The sequence below is a fragment of the Lotus japonicus genome, chromosome 3 (assembly GCF_012489685.1).
Source record: "Lotus japonicus ecotype B-129 chromosome 3, LjGifu_v1.2".
NCBI lineage: Eukaryota > Viridiplantae > Streptophyta > Magnoliopsida > Fabales > Fabaceae > Lotus > Lotus japonicus.
The window spans coordinates 94750388-94773692 of NC_080043.1; the positions used below are offsets into that span (position 1 = coordinate 94750388).

General features: G+C 37.1%; 5 protein-coding genes across 7 annotated transcripts; 1 reads left to right on the forward strand and 4 right to left on the reverse strand.

Moving 5' to 3' along the window:
• The first annotated feature begins 117 nt into the window (after positions 1–117).
• Positions 118–4104, forward strand: LOC130747704 (putative pentatricopeptide repeat-containing protein At5g59900). Of its 3 annotated transcripts, none has more exons than XM_057600720.1 (3): positions 118–3103; positions 3432–3609; positions 3693–4104. In XM_057600720.1, the coding sequence occupies exon 1, from the start codon at positions 188–190 to the stop codon at positions 2867–2869; it is 2682 nt and encodes an 893-aa protein (XP_057456703.1). In that variant the 5' UTR covers positions 118–187; the 3' UTR covers positions 2870–3103; positions 3432–3609; positions 3693–4104. The 3 variants fall into 3 exon arrangements, with proteins under 3 accessions (XP_057456703.1, XP_057456702.1, XP_057456701.1); XM_057600719.1 differs by having other exon boundaries at positions 3432–3531; positions 3655–4104; XM_057600718.1 differs by having other exon boundaries at positions 3432–4104.
• Positions 4105–5245: 1141 nt separating this feature from the next.
• LOC130747705 (uncharacterized) lies at positions 5246–8641 on the reverse strand. The gene is made up of 7 exons (XM_057600721.1): positions 8233–8641; positions 8088–8146; positions 7655–7714; positions 7511–7580; positions 6345–6414; positions 5816–5842; positions 5246–5706 (listed from the first exon to the last, which is right to left on the reverse strand). Exons 1-7 carry the CDS (start codon positions 8482–8484, stop codon positions 5657–5659), a joined length of 588 nt encoding a protein of 195 aa, XP_057456704.1. The 5' UTR covers positions 8485–8641; the 3' UTR covers positions 5246–5656.
• Positions 8642–10759: 2118 nt separating this feature from the next.
• Positions 10760–11581, reverse strand: LOC130747706 (peptidyl-prolyl cis-trans isomerase 1). The gene has a single exon (XM_057600722.1). It carries the CDS (start codon positions 11524–11526, stop codon positions 11011–11013), a length of 516 nt encoding a protein of 171 aa, XP_057456705.1. The 5' UTR covers positions 11527–11581; the 3' UTR covers positions 10760–11010.
• A 2302-nt stretch (positions 11582–13883) lies between these two features.
• Positions 13884–14646, reverse strand: LOC130747707 (peptidyl-prolyl cis-trans isomerase-like). Its single transcript, XM_057600723.1, has one exon. It carries the CDS (start codon positions 14557–14559, stop codon positions 14041–14043), a length of 519 nt encoding a protein of 172 aa, XP_057456706.1. The 5' UTR covers positions 14560–14646; the 3' UTR covers positions 13884–14040.
• A 3823-nt stretch (positions 14647–18469) lies between these two features.
• Positions 18470–19188, reverse strand: LOC130745072 (uncharacterized). Its single transcript, XM_057597218.1, has 2 exons — positions 18951–19188; positions 18470–18858 (listed from the first exon to the last, which is right to left on the reverse strand). The coding sequence occupies exons 1-2, from the start codon at positions 19186–19188 to the stop codon at positions 18470–18472; spliced, it is 627 nt and encodes a 208-aa protein (XP_057453201.1).
• Positions 19189–23305: the final 4117 nt, after the last annotated feature.

The following is a 23305-nucleotide window of genomic DNA, read 5'->3' on the forward strand; positions in this document are numbered from 1 at the left end:
GTGTATTTTACTCTAAAATTTAAAATGAAAATTACTTTTGAGTTTTGACACATTCAAACAAGTTTTTTTCTTAAAAGAAAAAGAAAATTGAAGTGCTAATAAGAACACTATTATTACATCACTACAGTCACAGGGGTGAATTAGCATCCAAAACCCGATCTCAGGTCCGGTGTTGCGACGGCGGCGAATGAAGCTCCCACGCGGCGGCGCTCCGCTCGCACTCTCAGCCTCAGCTGCAACCCATTTCCGTCGCAGAAGCTTCTGCGCCTCCAAATTCGACGATGCTCGCTTTGTCTCCCTCATTTCCGACATTGTTCGAGGGAAGCAGAGTTGGAAGGTGGCATTCAAAGACCCTTCAATTTCATCCACATTGAGACCCCATCACGTTGAACGAGTCTTGATCAACACCTTGGACGATTCCAGGTTAGCTTTCAGCTTCTTCAACTTCCTGGGTTTGCACCAAAAGCTGAAACATTCCACCACCTCCTTCGCTATCTTGGTCCATGCCCTCGTCCCTGATAGGCAATTCTGGGCTGCCAATTCTCTCTTGGACACCCTTCTCGAAAATGGGTCTGACGCAAAATCCAATTTTACCGAGTTTCTAGAAGCTCACAGGAACTGTAAGTTTTCGTCTACCTCGGGTTTCGATTTCCTAGTTCTGAGATATTTGCATCACACAAGGGTTTTAGATGCTGTGGTTGTTCTAAAACTCATGCTTGCTAACAGATTGTTGCCTGAAACTAGAACATTGAGTGCCCTCTTGAACGGGCTATTGAAAATTAGAAGTTATATATCGGTTTGGGAACTGTTTGATGAATCTGTGAATGCTGGTGTTCAACATGATCCTTATACTTGCTCAGCTGTAATCCGGAGCCTGTGTGAACTGAAGGATTTTTTTAGAGCTAAGCAGAAGATTAAGTGGATGGAATCTAATAGGTTTGATCTGAATATTGTAACTTACAATGTACTTATTGATGGGCTATGCAAGGGTGGTCGAGTTTCGGAAGCTTTTGAGGTTAAAAGATCATTGAGGGAAAAGGGTCTGGAACCAGATGTGGTTACATACTGTACACTAGTTCATGGTTTATGTAGGGTGCAACAATTTGGCGCTGGAATACAGCTTATGGATGAAATGGTTGAATTGGGATTTGCGCCAACCGAGGAGGCTATATCGAGGTTAGTGGAAGGGTTAAGAAAGCAGAGAAAGATTGATGTGGCTTATGGTTTAGTGGTTAAGCTAGGAAGATTTGGTTTTCTGCCAAATTTGTTTGTCTATAATAAATTACTGGACTCTTTGTGCAAAGGTGGAGATTTGGATAAGGCAGAGTTCCTTTACAACAATATGAGGTTGACGAAGTTGCGGCCCAATGGTGTTACTTATTGTATTCTCATTGATTCCTTTTGCTTCAGGGGGAGGTTGGATGTTGCAATATCTTATTTTGATAGGATGATTGGAGATGGTATCAGAGACATGGTATATCCCTACAACTCTTTGATAAATGGCCAATGCAAGTTTGGAGATATGAGTGCTGCCGAGTCCCTACTTACTGAGATGATTAATAAGGGGTTAGAGCCAACTGCTGCTACCTTTACACCACTAATTAGTGGCTACTGCAAAGGCCTAAAGCTACAAAAGGCATTTGAACTATATAATAAGATGCTTGAGAAAGGAATTACTCCGAATGTTTATACTTTCACTGCACTTATTTCTGGGCTTTGCCGCATGAATAAGATGGCTGAAGCATCCAAACTTTTCGATGAATTGGCAGAAAGGAAAATCAAGCCGACTGAGGTGACATATAATGTTATGATTGAAGGTTATTGCAGGGATCGCCAAGTCAGCAAAGCCTTTGAATTGCTTGAAGATATGCTCCAGAAGGGCCTTCTTCCAGACACGTATACCTATAGAGCTCTTATCAGTGGCCTTTGTTCTACAGGTAGGGTTTCTGAAGCTAAAGATTTTATTGATGGTCTCCACAAGAAGAACCTCAAGTTAAATGAGATGTGCTATAGTGCACTTCTACATGGTTATTGCCAGGAAGGAAGATTGATCGAGGCAATGAGTGCTTCTTGTGAAATGATTCAGAGAGGAGTCAACATGGATCTGGTTTGCCATGCCATTCTTATTGATGGTGCTCTAAAGCAGCCAGACAAGAAAATGTTATTTGGTCTCTTTAAAGAGATGCATGATCAAGGACTGAGACCTGATAATGTAGTATATACCAGTATGATTGATGCATACAGCAAAGAAGGATTGTTTAAGAAAGCTTTTGGATGTTGGGATTTAATGGTTACTGACGAATGCTCTCCTAATGTTGTGACCTATACTGCATTGATGAATGGTTTATGCAAAGCAGGTGAAATAGACAGAGCAGGACTTCTTTTCAAGAAAATGCTGACTGCAAATGTCCCTCCTAATTCAATTGCATATGGCTGTTTTCTTGATTCTCTTGCGAAGGACGGAAACATGAAGGAAGCTTTAGAGCTTCATAATGCAATGCTTAAGGGGCTTTTAGCAAACACTGCTACATACAACATTCTTATCCGTGGCTTCTGCAAATTGGGTAGATTTCTTGAAGCCACAAAAGTTCTCTCTGAAATGACTGAGAATGGTATTTTCCCTGACTGTATTACCTATTCAACTTTAATTTACGAGTATTGCAGAATTGGCAATGTGGAAGCAGCAGTTAAATTGTGGCATACCATGCTGAATAAAGGTCTTGAGCCGGATTCGGTTGCATATAACTTGATAATATATGGTTGTTGTGTAAATGGAGAGCTCGATAAGGCATTTGAATTGCGTGATGACATGTTGAGGAGAGGGATGAAGCCAAGACAAAATTTACACGCGGTGCAGAAAGGGCAATAGAGGAGCAGCAGTTAAATTGTGGTATAACATGCTCTGAACAAAGGTCTAGAACCTGATTTGGTTGAATTGGACTTTCTAATATATGGCGGTTGTGTTAATGGAGAGCACAATAAGGCATTTGAGTTGTTTGATGACATGTTGAGAAGAGGGGTAAAGCCAAGGGAAAATAAATAGAGGCTGATGCTTAATGTTGAAGGTGGTAGTGTCATCCAAACTCGAAGCACCTGGTAAAAGGTTAGTTTTGCGAAGTGGAAAAAATATTCTATTAGTTTTAATAACAGCTTTAATTCTTCTAGAGTAGGATATTCACTTTACAAAGAAAATACAAATTGAGTTATAATCGTTGATTGAAAAATAATGTGTTGACATTGTGATAAATGTGCACACGTATAGCTAAATTTGAAGTTGTTTAAATCCATTTCTTTGATTTTCTTATCAACAGTTATATACTTATATTATAACTCCTCACTTTTCCTTTAAATTGAATCTCTCTTTAGAGAAGTCATGTCCTAAATTAGTTTCTTCATCTCATACATTAACTATGTACAATTTTTTTCTGTAGAGGAAAAGGAGAACATTACCGAGGTAGCATTACCAAAAGGAGAACTGGAGAAGGAACCTGTCAAACTGAAATGGAAGGAAAAAATTGATATTACAGATAGGTAACTAAAGTTTAAGCAATGACACTTCACAACATGAGTTACATGAAACTGTAAATTTCGATTGGAGCTAGTAGCAAGGTAAGGAAATTCTTATGTTTAGTTACTACAATTTTCAATTGGCAGATGAACCCAGATGATGATGATGAGCCTATCACTGACAGGACCATTTTTGTTGGGGCTGGTAGAGAAACCATGGGGTTACCTTTGTAAATAATCTTTAGATGACGGTAATGATGATGATGATGAAAACTTTTTCTTTGGACTCCTCCCTGACAAAAACTAGAATCATGAATTCATTTAATGTGAAGCATTCTTGTGACTCTGGGTTCGGTGTCCAAAATTTATATATTCATGGCTGGTTTTGCAAGTTATGTGAAATTTTGTTCGGCCATCAATAATACATATTGGATATGCCATAAAATATGATGAAATCATTGTCATAGTTGATATTCAAGTATATGGTTATGGTTTGTAGTCATCCTCGAAGTGTTCTCTTGTGCCATTGACAACTTCCATACTTGGTGTGCATATCAGTTGTCTCTGTAAAGCCTAAAAAGATCTCTCTTTATTTGTATTTTTTTGAAATATTATTTATATGCATGTGAAGATATTGGTCTTCGATCATGTTAGAGAAGGGAGGCTAAAAGAACATTGGAATATATTGTTAGAAATTACATCATTATCGATAATATTCCTCAAAATCTGGTTTTTTATCAAACTCAATGGCGCAATGTGAGTTATATGGCCGACCTTACTTTGCCGGTTTGTTGTTGTAGTATTGTTTATTTGCATGTATAGGAATAGCACACAAAAAATGCATGCGGAATGTGGACGCATTAGAGAGATTATAACTCGAAACCTTTCCTAATTACCATAGCGAGGAAGTCAAACATTGGAAATAGTTTTGCGATTTATCTTCGATGGGAAATGGCTAATTGACCTCACAATTCTATAATGAAATCACAGGCTTCATATCATCTTACAGCGTTGATAATTTTATGAGAATGGTCATTTTAAAAAATAAGGTAATTACTTAACAAAAAAAAAAAAGAAATTAGCAAGGTATCGAATTGTGTATAAATTTTATCTTTTTGATACACCGGAAAACTACCAACAAAGCAAACAGCAACCAAGGAACAGACAACGAATCCTTAGGAACTTAGTTCTTTTTGTAGGATTTTAACTTTAAAGTGAATTTTAATTAGGAAGTTTTACATTTTTTTTTATGGGCATAGGAAGTTTTACGTGAAATGAAATTCAAAATTATTTATTGGATTGAATTTGTGAAAAAGTTGAGTAAAAAACTAGAATTGTAAGTAGCAGGAAGTCACGGACAAGATTAAATTGTGATGTCTAAAAAATTAAGAAACCAAACTCACGAGAAATTCTTAGAACAGAAAAATCACAAATTAACTGTAATAAAAATATTGAACGTGCAATTAAACCCACATTAACAAGCATAATGCAGGCACTCAAGCATCCACTATCACAAGGGTGCTAAGGTAAATAGGTCAATTGCGCTTATTGCCTCAGGTGCTTACTGAGATAAGCTTATTGAAATCAGCTCAAAACAAGTTAGTGATAAGTATAAGTGCTTAGTCATGAACTAATCTGTGTAGCTTATGAGAATAAACTCAACAACTTATAGGCATATCATAAGCTATTTATGTAAGCTCTCTCAAACTACTACATGAACTACTTCTTGCATAAGTGATGTCAAATTAAAAATAAGCTCTTCAAAACCGGATGAAGTGTTTCATTGATTTTCTGCATATTTTCTTTAATCCAAATGGCATATCCAATTTTCATTATTGATGGCCAGAAAATAAAATCCAAATTATAGCCAAATCAATCATTTGTACCGCCATGAATATATAAATTTTGGACAACAAACCAGACTCACATTTAATGAATTACACCATTCTACACCATTCTGTGTAAGAATTTCTACCAGATTCAGGATTCCAGTTTTTGTCAGGAAGGATCTCCAAAGAAAAAGTTTTCATCATCATCATCATTACCTTCAACTAAAGGTTAATTGCAAATCTTCACTGAGGAGCTCTGATGCAGTTCGGTCTCAAACGTTCGATGTGGTAATAATTGAACATCTTGACTGGACAGAAAGCTATAATAGTTTCAGTCCACCTGTTACCTCATCCACAACTTCAACAGGTCCTGCACATCGTAATCAGATTAAATCAAACTACTCCTAGCTGTAAGAATAAGAGGAAATGCTAAATTGGCATGACAAAAGGAAATTATGTTCATTAGAGGAGAGCATTACCGAGAATTGCCATCACTGTTCTGGAATCTGGAAAAGAATAAAAAATAAATTAATAAGTAGTAAATGTATACAAACACTTATATAACAGGTATTTATATTATGGATACAACAACTATAATATGTAACTAATATCAAAAGAAAAGCCAGTTTACTCATTCTAACTACTGTCTAACATGGAAACCAAACCATTTTCTCACATGGGATAGATAGAGTTACACAGTACAAAATTCAGAATGCAAACAATAATTGGCATTTTCAAGCACAGATTAAGCTTCAATATATAAAATTAGGATTATGGAATGACCATTCCATTTTAGGTGGAAGCTGGAAAACTATCTCTAGTTTCAATTCCCTCTACATGGCTTCTGCAGACATGATTTAATCAATATCTAGATGATTATTATACCTGACAATTGGCATCAAGTGTAAGACACACTAGAAATGCACTAAACTAGCACAAACACTGCTAAAAAGTCTAAACATGTGGCAGATGATAAAAATCAATCAGCAACAAGTTCAAAACACTCACTCGGTGCAATCTGTGTTCTCCCAGCATCGATTGTGATATGGGTGGGTAACTTCAGAGATTTAGCCCTTTCCTAAAACATTAATCAAATTTTGGGAAAAGTTACCTTCAGATAGAACACCATGTATCTAAAAAAATTCTAAGAGAAAAGATAATAAAAACATGTAGCAATGGCATTTGGGGCAAGGAGGATCAAATTTTGGAGAAATAGAAGCAAATAATGGAAGTCAAGGATAATGCAGACCAGAATAACTAACTTGTTAACAAAGATACTGCCAAATAGTAGACAAAACAAAATAGTCCAAACTACTTCAAACTGACAATATGTTTGGTTGATAACATAATAAACCTTCTATATGCTATTCTTTTTTGTTAAACTAGAGGAGCAAATAATTTACATCCATTACTACACTTTTCTAACAAAGATTGTTATATCTTCCAAACAAGTTTCCATTTATGAATAATGGAAGAAATATTTGAATTACAAAATTAAGAAAAGCAGATAGAGTCCAATTGTTATTAGAATGAAGTTAAAGTAATACAAAATGCCTCATTTTCTTCGAGATCCAAATTACACTATCCCCACTCCCTAGCCATTGTTTATATGCCAAAATACACTATCATTTCTACAAATCCAAATAACTTTTTGGTATTTCCCATACAATCTACATTCTAGTCCAGTCTAAAAATAAATCAAATTATGTCGTTCAAATAAGCTCTCCAGCCAAATAAATACACGGGATATTTTTTTATTTAGAGTTTTCACTTATGAAAGTTTTGTGTAGTATGAATCCCCCATTTACTAATCCTGCATAATCAACTTGTACAGCCTAAATTACACATAACTAAAAATGCAACACAGATATTGACTTCCTTTGCCTTTTCCATATGATTCAATGATAATTAGCCAAAACATTTCTTTTAAAACAGCTTTAAAGCAGTATACAGTTGCAGCTTCCACTAAGTATTAAAACACATTTTCAAGTTTCATGTTCGCAGACAATATTTCACAGTAAAGCCCAAACTTTCCTGCCTTACATTGCTCTACAAACGCTAGATTTTTCTCTCATAGTCGTCCTCTAAAGCAAGCAAGTATCCAACACAGATCTTAAATACAATCCACAAGAACTTAGCTAATGTAGCACAAAATTGCCCTGAACAATACTTACCTGCAAAGCCAGCATATCTTCTTCACTTTCAATTTTGACAACAACCTTCGGCTGTGCAGACATCTCCCACCTGCACATTAACATTGAACAAAGTTAGATACAATTCAAGGCAACCTGCAGGCACAACCAAGGTTGTAGCAGTACCTGTTCAAAGCCTTTGGGGCACGATGAAGGAGCTTTTTATAGAGACCCAATGTTGCATGACTATAAAAGCACAGAGACAGAGTACTAAATTAGAGTCACTGATCAGGTTTTTATGGATGAAATAAAGATAATAAATAAAAAAACACAATAAAATCTGTTATCAGTATCAATGCTAGTATGCTTTTTACAAACCAATCAAATTAAAGGATTTTAGTTGGCCTAATGTCTCAATGTGTGTTTGAATTTCCATTGAACACCACAATCCAATGGCATAATCCTACTTCTCAAATCTACAATCCAATTATCCAAGTTAAACTTAGCATGTCAAATTCTCGCTTTCATTCTCCGGTTGCTAACTCAATATATATGAAATCAAGTTTGCATTTGCATCAACACATAAACAAACAATAATACATTTGGAAGGAGGCATTACCTGCATTGAGCAGCAATCTTTCCTTTACCCATTTTGAGATCATTTCTAACAACAAGTATCTGCAGGCAAAAAGAAACGATTTAGATAGCAACCCAGTAAAATTGAGGTTGAGAATTGGTGGAAAAAGAAGGAATTAGTGGATTACCATCTTGAAATCATCGAGAATGTCAGCGAGCTGTTCAACCTCAAGTGGGTCTTTGAGTTTGGAGTTACTACTGTTCTTCTTCTTCTTGTTCTTGCTACTACTGTTACTGTCATCGTTGAGAAGTGAAGGTTCTTTGTCTTTGGAAGACAATGATCTTCTATGTGGGAAGAGAAAACGATGGGGATACTGAGAACCAATGAAGTAACCAAAAGCAGCACCAACCAAAATGGCACTCAACCATGTCAGTTCCATCGTTCTCTTTGGATCGGCGATTTTAGGGTTTCAGAGGAGAACCAAACTCAGCCTCAGCCTATTTTTTCGGCAACGCTCATCGGACAAATTGGAATATAAGAAATGCAAAGCGTGACAAGGGTCACTTATATACATATAATAGGGTTTTATTATTTAAATACTAAATTGTGCTTTTATCTAAATCTAAATATTAAGTATTTCTTAACTTGTTTCTCTCCATTAGCTGCTACATGTATGCTTTAATCTTGGAACAATGACAAGGTGTCCTGCTTCTACACAAGATTTTGATCACCTCTTTTGCCAGTGTGTGTGAAATCATTTTCAGACATTGCTCACCGTTATTCCTGATGACACCTCTTTTCATGATTGGTTTCGTGCTCAATTGCAAAAAACAGAAGTATATTCTTGTCATCGCAAATCTTTGATGGACTTGAAAACGGTACAACAATAACATCTTGATACTTATATTAGGCCTATTAGTTAAGTTTTATGAGTGGTGTTGATATATGATCAGGAGTTTAGGTGTTGGGAAAGACCAGCTAGTGTTGCCTTGGTTGTACCGAGGATCACAAAGTTAAGGTGTGGTTCGTCTGAATGTGGATGGCTGTTGGGTTGCTAGTGTGCAACGTAGGGGAGGTATCCTATGTGATCAAGACGGGTGTTGGGCCTTAAGCTATTCTTGTGGTTTCAGTAATGGAGATGTTGGTTTATGACATTTCTTGAACTTGAGTTATGTCCTGAGTGAGAGGTTTGTGATTCTAATCGTCTGGAGGTTATCCATATTCTACCAAATAAATATGATATTGTCACTTATTGGTTGCGAGATGTGATTCAGGACTCTATTGGACCGAAACTTGACTGTTTCAATGTCTCATATCGTGAGAGACTGCAAAAAGATCACATGTGCTTTGCCTAAACACGCATTTAGAGGTTACACTCCTCTTCTTTTCTTTTATAACATGCGAGACTAACGCCCAAATAGCGAAAACTAAACAAGTCTAGCGTGCAAGACCCCATTAACATTATATATGATCAGGGAGAACAAAGAGTATGGAACATATTTATCATTAAAACTCATCCTATACAGCTTGTGACCAAGACCAGCAAGGTGATCTGCACAGTTATTAGCTTCCCTAAACACAAGATGGAACCGCACATCACAATCGAAAGCAGCAATAATAAATATAGCTTGAACCAAATCAGTACATGGATGAGAAATAGGGCACTTAACAGTGATCAACTCCAAGGCCAGTTTGGAATCCAACTCCATCAAAAGATGACACTCTTCTTTGAAAGTTCCTACCTTTCAATATTATACCCCTTCTTGGCCATGACTTAGCTGTGTAGTCTTCCAATTGTAACAAAAAAAAACATGGTCTTCTCCAAAGTCTTTGAAATATATCGTTTACCTAACTCAAGCATGAATATCACAAGTAAGATGTTGATTTGAGGTTTTAAAATATTCAAACTCACATTTAATTTCATCTCATTCTTAATTTTTTTTATAACTTTTCTATTACTGGGTTTTGACAGTACCGTATATCCAACCATGATAATGTACACAACAAGTAGACCAATGCATCGGTGCCTCCAACTTGAAGCATTGAGCATCGCCATCATCGACCAAAAAAATAAATAAACAAATATTAATATAATGATCACTCAAAACTCGTGCTAGAAAAAGTGCGGTGGTAGGTCACGACATCATTATTGTGGATGATATTTGCTTATGCCACCAGATATTTTCTACTCTCCTTACTCCTCCATCACATATTCACAAGACACGATCACACAGCCACATATCAGCACGTGTAACATCACTACTCACTAGTAACATAAACTCATGACGATAACAGAGCAATTAGCGTTCATCAACACATCACAATTCAGAATAACTTTGATTAAGGACAAATTAAATGCGCAAAAACAATAATAGTTGAATAAGAAAACAAGGTAATTAGCATCATATTCTTCTTCAGAATAAAATTCATCATTTACGTGATCAAACGCTACCAATCAATCCAATCACATAAAGTGATGAATTTTATTCGGAAGAATATGATGCTAATGCGCACTAGAGTTGAAAACATCCCAATTCAATACATATAATTCAATACATATAATCAAAAAACCTAACTAGTATTTCGAATTTTCAATATCATGGATCGAATTCCAATGCATTAAAATACATGACATCACACTAATCGCAAAATCAAGCATGCATATTTTAAGCGTTCACAAGCAAAACGACAAAAGTAAACATAGATCAAAGATATAATAAGGTGAATAATAATCCTAATTTATTAAAAGGTAGCTCATCATTTTAAAGTTTATCTCATCACATGACTCATACCCTACGAACGACAAAGTACAAAATACCAAAGGGTTGGATACGATCGATCAAGAGCGAGCAGCATCACAAAAAACCCTAAAACGCACAACGATAAAACATAAAACGACACCGAAATTCAAAACACAAAATAGTCTAGATCAGAGCCACCACCATAGGAACAGAGTCAACATCGTCTAGAGTTGACCGCAGTCGGCAACCACCACCGGCCTGGAGCACTTGCCGGAGCTAGATCCAACCTTCTCGATATTCTTCACCACATCCAGCCCCTCAACAACCTGTCCGAACACCACGTGCTTCCCATCGAGCCACTCGGTCTTGGCAGTGCAGATGAAGAACTGAGATCCGTTGGTTCCGGGACCAGCGTTCGCCATGGAGAGAATGCCGGGGCCGGTGTGCTTCTTGACGAAATTCTCGTCAGCGAACTTCGCGCCGTAGATCGACTCGCCTCCGGTGCCGTTCCCGGCGGTGAAATCACCTCCCTGGCACATGAAGTTAGGGATCACACGGTGGAAGGAAGATCCCTTGTAGTGGAGTGGCTTGCCGCTGCGGCCGACTCCCTTCTCGCCGGTGCAGAGAGCGCGGAAATTCTCGGCGGTGCGGGGGGTCACATCAGCGAAAAGCTCCATGACGATGCGGCCGGCTGGTTGGCCACCGATGGTCATGTCGAAGAAAACCTTAGGGTTTGCCATGGATGCAGAGAGAGTGATGAAGAGTGAAAAGGGATTAGGGTTTGGCGAATGAACGTGAGGACGAAGGTTATTTATAGTGGCGCGTGCATCTGAAGACGTTGTGAATTCACCGTTGGATCAGGACACGTGGTGTGTTGTGATGGAGTGATGTAACTATGGTTGAGTTAGGAATTAACTAGGGTTAGTGGAGCGGATCGAAGGAGGCGGATATGCTTATGGGTGTGGACTTTTCATGCACAAACAAACGACGCCGCTTCGTGCTTTAATTCACTGTGTATTTTTCGTTTTTTTTTTTAATTTAAAAATTTTGTATTTTGGAATCACTTTTTTGGGGGTTCATGTGGGCCAAATGAATGTCGACGAGGATTAATATATCGATGATCAATTCTCGATGAAATGTGGGGTTATCACAAATTTACTCCTAACAAGGTTATTCCTCTGGTGCTGATCATCATCAGCCTTTTCCCCTGTTGTATGTTGGGCCCCTCACTTTTAGCAGGCCGTGTATTGGGCTTCTTGCCTTTTTTATCAATGAAATCCATTATTGACAAAAAAAAAAAAAAGCATAACCCCATGTTCATCTAGAAGAAGTACCATGAGGTTCTACCCATCATCGTTTACTATGATAGCTCTTCCCAACGCCAATGAAAACACGCATTGGAATTTTATTTGAAACTTTAAAAATGAAATTACAGGAATAACCTTGAATTTAAGTTGCCTTTAGGGATGGCAACGAGTCTGGTCGGGCTCGGGTTTTACCAATCCCAAACCCAAACTCAAACTCTCATATAAACCCAAACCCAAACTCAAACCCGTCAGGTTTTGGGTTTACCCAAACCCGTTGTAACCCTCAAATTCACGTCATAACCTAAATTAATGTATAAATTTTTTTGCAAAATAAAATGCAACTTGTATTATTTTGTTGTGAAAAAACATTTTATATCTTTTTTTGTCAAAAAATATGATACCTTAATGTTCAAATTTGATCAAATTGTTAACAAATTAAGTTGTTAACCTGATATGTAAGAGTCATTTTGCAATTTTATATATAATGTTCGGGTTCGGGTGCGAGTTTCACCAATACCAAACCCAAACCCAAACCTAATCATATCGGGTTTGGGTTCGGGCGGACCCACGGGTTCGGGTTCCGTTGCCATCCCTAGTTGCCTTTAACAAGAATATGTTGAGTTTATTTTACAAAACTAAAAGTGTTAACCGTTAACTTTTTTTATACTAACTTACTTTTTTGATAAAAAAAAACTTACTTTTTCATAAATATTTTGTAAAAAAAAATACTTCTTCATAATTTTTTTTTTGTTAAATTAGGACCACCTAGACTGAACAAGACTCAATGGTGTCGATTCTTCAAAAAATTGGTCCTGGTGGAACTTGGTGAGAGGGAACTTTGGTCTTTGTAAGATTTTGAGTAAAATAGACTCATCCCTATCACTTCTTCATAAAATCAAATTAGTAAATTAGCAAACTCCACTTATTTGGGTCATGGAAGATGAATTTAAAATATTGATAGTTTATTACTTTATTATTACACGACCTTTTATGCGATTTGGTGACTTTGAAAAGTAGTGCGTTGAGTCATACAAGATGGAGCTCAGCTTATTTGATGCATCAAAGTGCTATTAAATATCAACGTTTTTGGGTCTTTAACCCGTCATGTAAAAAAAAAAAATCATCACTTTTTGGAAGCTTTTGATGAGATGATGTTTATAATTAGGACCACCTAGACTGAACAAGAGTAGAATGGAAAGAATGGAAAACAGTAGAATCGATCTGTAGATTTTTGTTGCCATTTTATGATAGTACTACATTGATTTATGACACACGTTATCATACTTCCAATTTGTATATGTTACTATAAATTAGAAAAAAATCAACGTGTCTTAATAAATAATGCAAGAGATGAAGATACAAAAAGTATGGTCGAGACTTGAGAGGAGAGGATGATCGTGTGCTGCAAAATGCAATTGATGTGGTTTTGGACTCGCTAGTGAAGATGGACACATTAACCGTTTAAAGAAAGCTTTGATCCATATACTTGGGAACTAAATATATTCCACCAAAGGTCCTACTTCCAATGCTCCAAAAACTATTTGAGGCACATCTTCATCTTCCACTTTCGACACTCTCCCCAAGCCTATTTGATGGGGGACTTCCATTGCAAGTTATTCGATCAAATTGGAAAATTGTTAAATCCATTGTGGGGCATTCCAAATGACCTTATACAGTCATACTTGTACAATCCATTTATGTTTGATTACTGCAGCACCATATAATCATTTGAGGGCTTAGTTCCCTTGTATTAATAGGCTGTATTAATTAATTGCAATTATATATAGACATTTATACTCATTAGTAATCATTTTTACTAGCTTGGAGGAAATCACAATTGTAAAACGACAGCGAATTGAAAACACAAAAAAGTACAAGATCATCAGATTCATATTCAGAGCAATAATTGAAGATAGCGCGATCGGTTTGGTTAGGTCAATAAATCATCTAAGAGATTTGACCACAGTCGGCGATCTTCACCTCCTTCTTGGTCGACCCACTCCGCGATCCAAATTTCTCGATCTCCATCACCACATCCAGCCCCTCAACCACCTTCCCGAACACCACATGCTTCCCATCCAGCCACGACGTCTGAGCAGTACAGATGAAGAACTGAGATCCATTAGTCCCGGGACCGGAGTTCGCCATCGACAGAATGCCAGCTCCGGTGTGCTTCTTCACGAAATTCTCGTCAGCGAACTTGGATCCATAGATCGACTCTCCGCCGGTGCCGTTCCCGTTGGTGAAATCACCGCCCTGGCACATGAACTCCGGGATCACACGGTGGAAGATCGATCCCTTGTAGTGGAGAGGCTTCCCGCTGCGGCCGGTTCCCTTCTCGCCGGTGCAGAGGGCGCGGAAATTCTCGGCGGTGCGCGGGGTTACGTCGGCGAAAAGCTCCATGACGATGCGACCGGCGGGGCGGTCACCGATGGTCATGTCGAAGTAGACCTTAGGGTTTGACATAGTTGCAGAGAAAGAGTGAATCGATTACAGTGAAGAAGAAGAAGAAGAAGAAGAAAATGAATTGGATTAGGGTTTGAATTTTGAGATTGGCGATGAACGCTATTTATAGGGACCGTGTGTCTGAATAACTGTAGAATGACCGTTAGATTAGGACACGTGGCGTGTTGTGAGGGAATTGAAGTAACTGTGGTTGAATTAGGAATTGACTAGGGTTAGTGGAGCGGATCCGATGCTTTCGTCTTTATGCCAGACCGTATTTTAGAATAATAATGTGGATATTTTTCATGCACAGAAAAACGACGCCGCTTCATTCTATAATTCACTGTGTTTTAGTTTTTTTTTTTTGTTTTAATTTATATCCGTTGCGTGAGAATTAAGCTGAGAAAACTAGTGGGACAACCCGGACATATCCTGTCTAAAATGGACTCCACTTTACTTAGGGATTCGTGCTTAACCTCTTTTAATCACTCTTTCAATCTAAAGTGATTATGTGAGGTTCTAAACACACTGAAAAATATGACACACTAAAGTGATTATTTTTTGGTGTGGGCACAGGACAGTATTGATTTCCATCTTGGCCCCTTTGCTACAATTATTAAAACAAAACGAAAAAGTCTGTTAATAATTGTCATTCAGTGAACCTATTGTCACGACAAATAGACAATAACCGGATCTAGTGATTGGAGTGAGAAGGTAGTTGAATCACTTGAAGTTCAAGCTTGTCTCACATTTTCACCAGAGTATAAGATCATAGGGGTAAAAGTAAGAAGTAAAAACACTTTGATCATCACAGATTCACAGGCTTTTAAAATGAGTTCTGATATGTGAGTTCAATCCAATTTTAATTTACCATAAACTGTAATAGCAATCAGGATCATAATTACTTCTACAAAAAAGTAATCTTTACTACACCTTTGTATATGATATTTTATATTGGCCGGTACTGAAAGTCATCGAATATAGTGATAATCATAGCATCAAGTAACGACTAAGAGAATAGGTCCTCTTAATTGTAAAATAAATTGATTGATCATGTCAAGTTTCAGTATCTAACAGATTTTTGTGTTTAATAACTAAAGAAATAAAAAAATCAAAATCAATTGTTAGATTTAACTTGACACATTCAAATTTTTATACAATTGAAATGATCCACTGCCAACGACTATACCTGCCATGACAACCCCAGTGCCCAATATTTTGAGAAACCAGTCCGTGATATACTGAATTTTCTAAATTCTTCAGAATAAAAAATGCAAGATTATAGTTCTTTTTGGAAATTCATAACTACACTCTAGCTATAATTTAAGGTCGTTAATGCCAATAGAGGATAATAAATGATTAAATTATGTACCAAACCTTTGGGCTATGACTTGCAATCTGGCAAGAAAACTACGAATCTACTTTGATAGCCCTTTACTGCTACATCCACATTTATCTATCAATTCGAGGTCAGAAAACTGACTAAAAATGGGACTAGCAAATCCTGTACAATGAACAATATTCTATTTTGTTTACAACAAATCTTAAATCAAACCCTCGGCTTGCAAAAAACCTGGATAGATACATGATATCATCTGCTTTAAAGACTTACTATATGCTTTTAGAAAAGCATGACCCTCCAATGCTGCACAAGACATCAATCAAGTAAATATATTGAACACTTGTTTAGAAAAAATATTAAATAAATGGAAAAATAATAAAAAGGGAAATAAAATTTACAGGTGCTACCAAAGGGTTAAGCTTACCACTATATAAAGATTTGGCTCCCTTCGAAAAGTCCTCCACACGTCCTAATACAGGTCTTATGCCACAAATTTGTAGAACACAAAGTTCCAAGTACAAGGCCATTTCAAGTATTTGCAACAGTAACTTGCAAACATTCTGTGTTTCTGGGGATTCCCTCAGTTTATTGGCTTGACAGAGCTCAGCAACAATGACAGAAGCTTGATTCTGCACCAAAAAGAAGATAAGCTCAGCTAGAGATCCAATTATGTGTTTCTTGGGTTAAGTTCCTATAACAATGAATTTTGTGTAAAAGATGGATACAGTACTTCTCTCGAAGTTGTCTATCCACATTTTTTATTGCCTTATTCCATGAATTCCAATGTTTTGCTAGCCCACACATGAGCATCAGAGTATGTTCTATTTCTTTAAGAATGGCAAAAGATATACATGACCTCTGTGCACGAGGTCTTTTCTTGTCATGATCATCAGAAGGGATGTCTGGGGCATTTAAGGGATCAAAAATAAGATGAGCTTTCTCTGAGAAAAAGTAAGGCATCATGCTGTCCACAATAGCAGTGCCAGAAGAACTGTCTCCCAAGGATTGAACCATAGCAGTAACCACAGCTAATCCAAGTCCCCAGATGTCTTGAGGTGTCTCGAACTTTTCTGAAGAGCTGCCAGGATTCTCACTACCAATTCTAGCGAAAGCTTCATCAGATTCGGAAAACAGCACTCTCAAAGATGACAAGAAGCCAGAAGAATATAGCATATCAGCACCTTCTCTAACCCGTGCAAGGGTTAAGAAGAATTTCATTATTGTCGGAGCTGCAGATTTTTTATCTTAGAGCTTTAGCATAACAAACTGCAATTGAAGATGATTCTGCAGGACAGGTAACCAAGTCCTGGGCACCAAGAAGATTCTCAGTATAACGTCCATGACTGACAGGGACAGCATGCAATGCTCAGAAGTCGCAATGCAGCTACAAAGAATAGGTAGTAGGCCAAGGGTTGCATTTGAGACCTTTGAGAAATCCTAACCAGAACTCTTATTGGTTGCCCCACCTGAATGTGAACTGAAAGAGTTGGACTGAAGTACCAAAAGCAGCAGTGTGAGTAATTGCTTCATGATCAAACTAGCCTCAGAAGGTACCAATTTAAGTTCACTCAATATTTTAAGACCTGAAGTTGCACATTTCAAAACAAGTTGGGATACAGATAAGGATAGGCTTTCCCAGACTCTTGCCAACAAGAGGAGTAATTCTACCTGACATGCAAGAAAATTTAGCATATCCTGAGAGGCATCTAGAGCAGATGATAATGTCTCAATGGTAGCAAGGAAAGATTGGGATGTAATATCTATGCAAGTGATCATGAGTTCATCCGGCATCCGCTCTCCTGTTGCTGCCCTCCCTAGTGACTGCAAGATCCTGTGAAAAATGAATATTGAATAGAGACAGGCCAACTCGCATGGCATGAAGAAGAAAGTCATTTAAGAATAATGAAGCCAAACAAGAATTCAATTGATCTATAAAATAGAAACAACAAGAAGTAAAAGAAAACTGGAATACATGTTCAAAAAACTTTTCTCGCTAAACCAAAATGTTTCTGATGTCCATTGTCAGATTTTCTTCCCCCTTTGCATTTAACATACTGGGATAAATTGTCAGGCAGAACTTTTTACACACTATCTGCTTTTATTGTCAACAGAAACCACCTCCAAGTTATTGAATTTTTGACATGTTACCTTACTCAAAAGCCAAAAGAATCAACTTAAATCCATCACAGACAGACCCCTTTATAGCACATCCTATTTGACACTTGCAGTCAAGCAACCAAAATTATATAGCAAAGAATCCTGCTGATGACTTCTATTTATTATGGCAAACCTTTACTATAGAAGAAAGTTATTATCAAAAGAAGTTTTTAATCAGCCCTAGACAGTTTAATCCTAATAAGATGAGGAAGAAATGTTCAGAATTTATAACTAATGCTTCATGTTATGATATTATCTTCCTTTCTACAAATAAGAATCATCCATGCATCAACCAACTGGAGGACTCAATCCATGACATGGGAAATCAGCTCTGAGCAGCTGAGCCAGCACATGAACATCGCAGCATTCAGAACTTACAACTCTCTAACTCTATTATTCAGATAGGAAATGCAACAAAAGGAATTAAGAATTTTAAACTCTTACATCATCATGGTAGACGGCCAACACTGCTGTAAGTCCTTTTAGTGCAGAAAGCTTTGAACTTGAAAGCAACATAACTGAGTTTGCATCCTGCAGGAAACGCAGAATAGTTTCTGCTATCTCCTTGGATGTTCTCCAATCAGAACAATCCCACATATTTAATCTCAAATCCGCTCGCAACTGTACAAGGTCAAACAAGTACACGTTCTTTGCAAAAAAATCTTCATTGAACTGCCGTTGATAGGTTCCCAAAAAATTTGCTTCAAGAAGATACTGAGATAATTCTTTGAACGGTCCCATACCAATTTTCCTCCCTTCGAGCTCTCCTTGTAAATGATAATAGAGATCATTGAGAACAATTTCTTTAGTTCTTTCCCTCACTGAAAATTAAGAAAACAACATTATGATCAATATACATAATAGAAAATATACATCTGTTTTTGTTAGACAAGATAAATTGAAGACGTGAAACCTTTGCTCGTAAGAAAAAGCATGACATTCTGACATTTGGGGCGGTTAAGATCTGTGTGTTTGGTTGAAGATAGACCTGATAAGTGGATATGGCAATTGGAAGAGGAGGATTTTATTAAGTTAATTCTTCTTATCTGTTTTTGCAGGAAAATTTTCTTTGTTTTTCCTCCAAGGAATCGTAGAAGAGTTGCTGAAGAAGAAACTGCTAGGCTCGCCGTGGAGAGCCTCGCCGGATCCATTACAGATGAAGCACGCTCTCTTCTTGGTGACGTGTGTTGTAACAAACTGAATGCTAAGTTACTAACTAATATTTACAACAGATTCTAGTAACTAACTAATAACAGAAATCACTAACTCTGTTAATAGTCGTTGCAGTATGTCCAGGTTCAGCTCTTGACCTGTGTACCAAATTTTGTTGACTATTTGTTGAGCTAGTGTTTGTTGATAATGTGTTGCAGAAGTTTTTGACACTTAGCTCTGCAATATATTAGTCTTGTTTTATGGATGGTTTACTCACATCCTGTTTGCAAATATGCTAGTGAAAGGGCTTTGTAATTAGAAGAATTTGATTTATTTTTGCACTTAGTCTGCTATCCTCCCTCGTATTATGTTTTACTTGTTCTTTCTAATACAATTCCTCAGTCTGTCATGAAAAATGCATTGCCTAAAGATCATAGATGAGTAAATTTTCTTAAGTCGTGCATTGCCTAAATTTTATTAGACTTGAATTTGATAAATAATTATTGTATTTCATTGATAATACTTGACTTGACTACAATATATATAGACTAACAAAGAGATAAAGAGAAACTAAATCTATCTAATCCTATCTCTATTTAAATAGATATCATCTCTATTTAAATAGATACTAATCTAAAATACATAAACAAATCTTAACTATATCTCTATGAGATAAGACTAATAATAAACTAAATCTTAATAGATATTCAACACTCCCTCTCAAGCTAAAGCTTACTTAGCTTTAAGCTTGTAACAAATCGAACCCAAGAAGAAAATTATCTTAATAGATATCCCTTATTAATGACGGGCTTGGCAAATCTCTGAATTGAATAACCTTTCAAACTTTTAGTAAATCCATGGCGGCAAGAGACAACTTCTCATACTTGAAATTGAATAATCTTTCGAACTTCTGCTAAATCCATGGGCACGATAAAGACAACTTCTCATACTTGATATGGCTGAAATTGATGCAAGACAAAAACCAATTCTTCTGGAGTGTCGTAGGGTAGCTGAGCCAGCAAACAAGGGCGAAAAACCAGCAACAATACGCCCGAAAACAAAACAAAGCTGAAGCAACAACTCACCAACAACAACCAAACAGAAATAAAACATACTTGAAGTCAATCGATTGATGGCTTATAAGACAAACAATGGTGTCAACTTTGACACAGACAACTCTCAAACATTAGAGAGTGGGCCAACGCAACTCGCAGCTGAAGCCCTAAAACCAGAAAACCAAACAGGGTCAGCGCAACCTGCAGCTGAAGCCCTAAAACCAGAAAACCAAACAATCGAGACAAAACAAACGAAGGTGACACTGTCACCTCCAAAACCAAACCAAACCAAATTGCATAAAGTCAGCCAAGATCATTGTAATAAGAGCATCTCGAACCATGAGACGCAAACTAAGATCTCAAACAGCGAGAAACATCGCAGATGAGTAAACACAGCAGACTCACGAACCAAACTAGAAGAGTTGGACCGGACGATCACCACGGTGGCGGCACAACACCTCAAAACAGAGCCAAACAATAAAATCCTTTACACCGGAGATCTAAACAATGCAACCCTTCACCAAACAAACGAATTACCATTGCCAATTGCCAAGGAGAAGAATTTCAATTCTTGCAATCACATGCAACATTCAAAGACTATCAATAGTGTAGCAGCGCAATACAATTAGATCCAACCAAACACTTCTTCAATACAACCTCCACCAAACCAGCAACAAAGGGTAACGATTGTCGAAGGTGTTGATTGTGGTCTTTATTAGGATATTTAGCAATATCCAACACTTCCCCTCAAGCTAGAGCATATATGTCATATGCATAGCTTGTAACAAATATAATTAAGATATTTCCAGATCTTCCCCTCAAGCTAGAGCATATATGTCATATGCATAGCTTGCAACAAATATAATTAACTTGCGGAGAAAAGCTACTGCTGCCAAACACAATGTCAATGCGGTAATCAGAAATTGTAGAGACTTGAAATTGCCCTTCACTGCTTACTCCCAACAAGTAGGTAAAGACTTTGCCCTTTCACACAGCAGAAAAAAGAGAGTGAATCTGCGAAATCTGAAATTGCTCAAACTGTTGCATCAAGGAAATCTCAACCTTGTCATGAACCAGAATTGTAATGATGTTGGTCGAACACTTCATCACTGTGAACACATTAATTTATGAAAAACTGATTTTGATCGCCACAAATGTAATGATCTTTTTGTGATTTCTATACTGAAAATTCAGTATATGAATTGGCAAAGAAGGAAATTGACGAAGAAATCATAGGAGAATCACAAGATGAAGGGCATTAGTAGTGTTCTTTTCCATCAAAACTTCAATACCACTGCTGTTGATGAAATAGAAAGGAAAGCTCCAACAAAAACCTCTTCTGAAGCTTTACCACCACATAACGATAAAGTAAGTCCACACATGCACATAAATAGAAAAATCTGAAGTAGGCATCCAAGAACAACAAACAATACTCTGGATCTGGGCAAAAGGACCTCTGAAACAGCACCAGGAGGGGTAGACGACCTTGTCTGTGCAATTGCGACGGCGAAAGGATGCTTGGAGGGTGGCGCGAGTGTAACTCACTCGCTGAGAAGAAGACGGCGCGTGGAAGGACATTGATAGTGGCTGAACATTACTAGGGTTCCAAGACAAAGGGGACCATAATCAGAAAGAAACGAGGCCGTAAGAAAACAGCTAGAACTAACAAGCGGAAGCAAAGTACGAAAAATAAATCCAGAAAGATTTGGAAAGTCACCATGAGGGGGCTCACGGGGGAGGAGCCCCCTCACAGCGGTAGGATCGAAACTTGCGCTCTGATACCAACTTGAATTTGATAAATAATTATTGTATTTCATTGATAATACTTGACTTGACTACAATATATATAGACTAACAAAGAGATAAAGAGAAACTAAATCTATCTAATCCTATCTCTATTTAAATAGATATCATCTCTATTTAAATAGATACTAATCTAAAATACATAAACAAATCTTAACTATATCTCTATGAGATAAGACTAATAATAAACTAAATCTTAATAGATATTCAACAATTAGCACCAATCTTAATGATGCTTTATTTGGACTTTTTGTTGGTTCAATTTGTCTTGGTATTGTATTATCGTCTTTTTTGTTGGTTCAATTTGTCTTGGTACGCACTTACGTACTTTAAAGTGCGAAAATTGTAAATTTCAGCGTTTCAGTCGCAAAATCTGAATTATTTTTTTCTGTCTCGGATCAAGACATGAACTACAAAGTTGAAGAGAAAAATAAAGTTCTTTTTCATTATTACCACCTTACAAGTTCTATGGACTCAGAAAGGTTATAAGGACAATTATCAAAAAAAAAATGTGAGATAGTACAAGGAAAAGTTAAAAGAGACGATCAACTAATAAGGATTGAAGATGAAAATATAATTTGTCATAAAATCATGCATTTCTGGAACTATGCATAAGCAGGATTTGCCTGGGAGTCCAGGGTGTAATGAGAATTGTGCCAGGGATATTTGCTTGGGTGTGTGCAGGTAGGGTACACATAAGGAAAATGCTAAATAGTAAGAGTTTGAAATCTTTCTTTCTCTAAACTGGTGCACATCCTCTACCCCACCAATAAAATGTTGACATTACAATTGAAAACAACCATGCAAATTTGTAAGTGAAACACTCGTGCCTTGTTTTAATTGATGTGACAAGATTTCATTAGTGAGATGAGAAATTGGAAAATTTCATTAGTGAGATGAGAAATTGGAACATCATTGGAGATGGAAGATCCTGATCCAAAATTACAAAGCAAAACACAAGAAATGGAAGTTAACCACCATAACTGATGACAATCTCAATCTGTGTTACCTCATGATAATAATGTTTTGACTTCAAACAAATAATGATTAATCACAAATTTAGCAGATACGGTTAGCTCTACAGAATGCGTTATGACTGATTCATGTCTACAGACCTTCACATAAATTCACATTGTAAGAATTGACCAAACGCTCCCAAATGCATCCTTAATCAATAAGAATAAAGGTTACAACGGTAAGAGAAGGGTTGCGAAATCAGCAAGCATAAACAGGAATATGTCCATATATGTAGTAAATC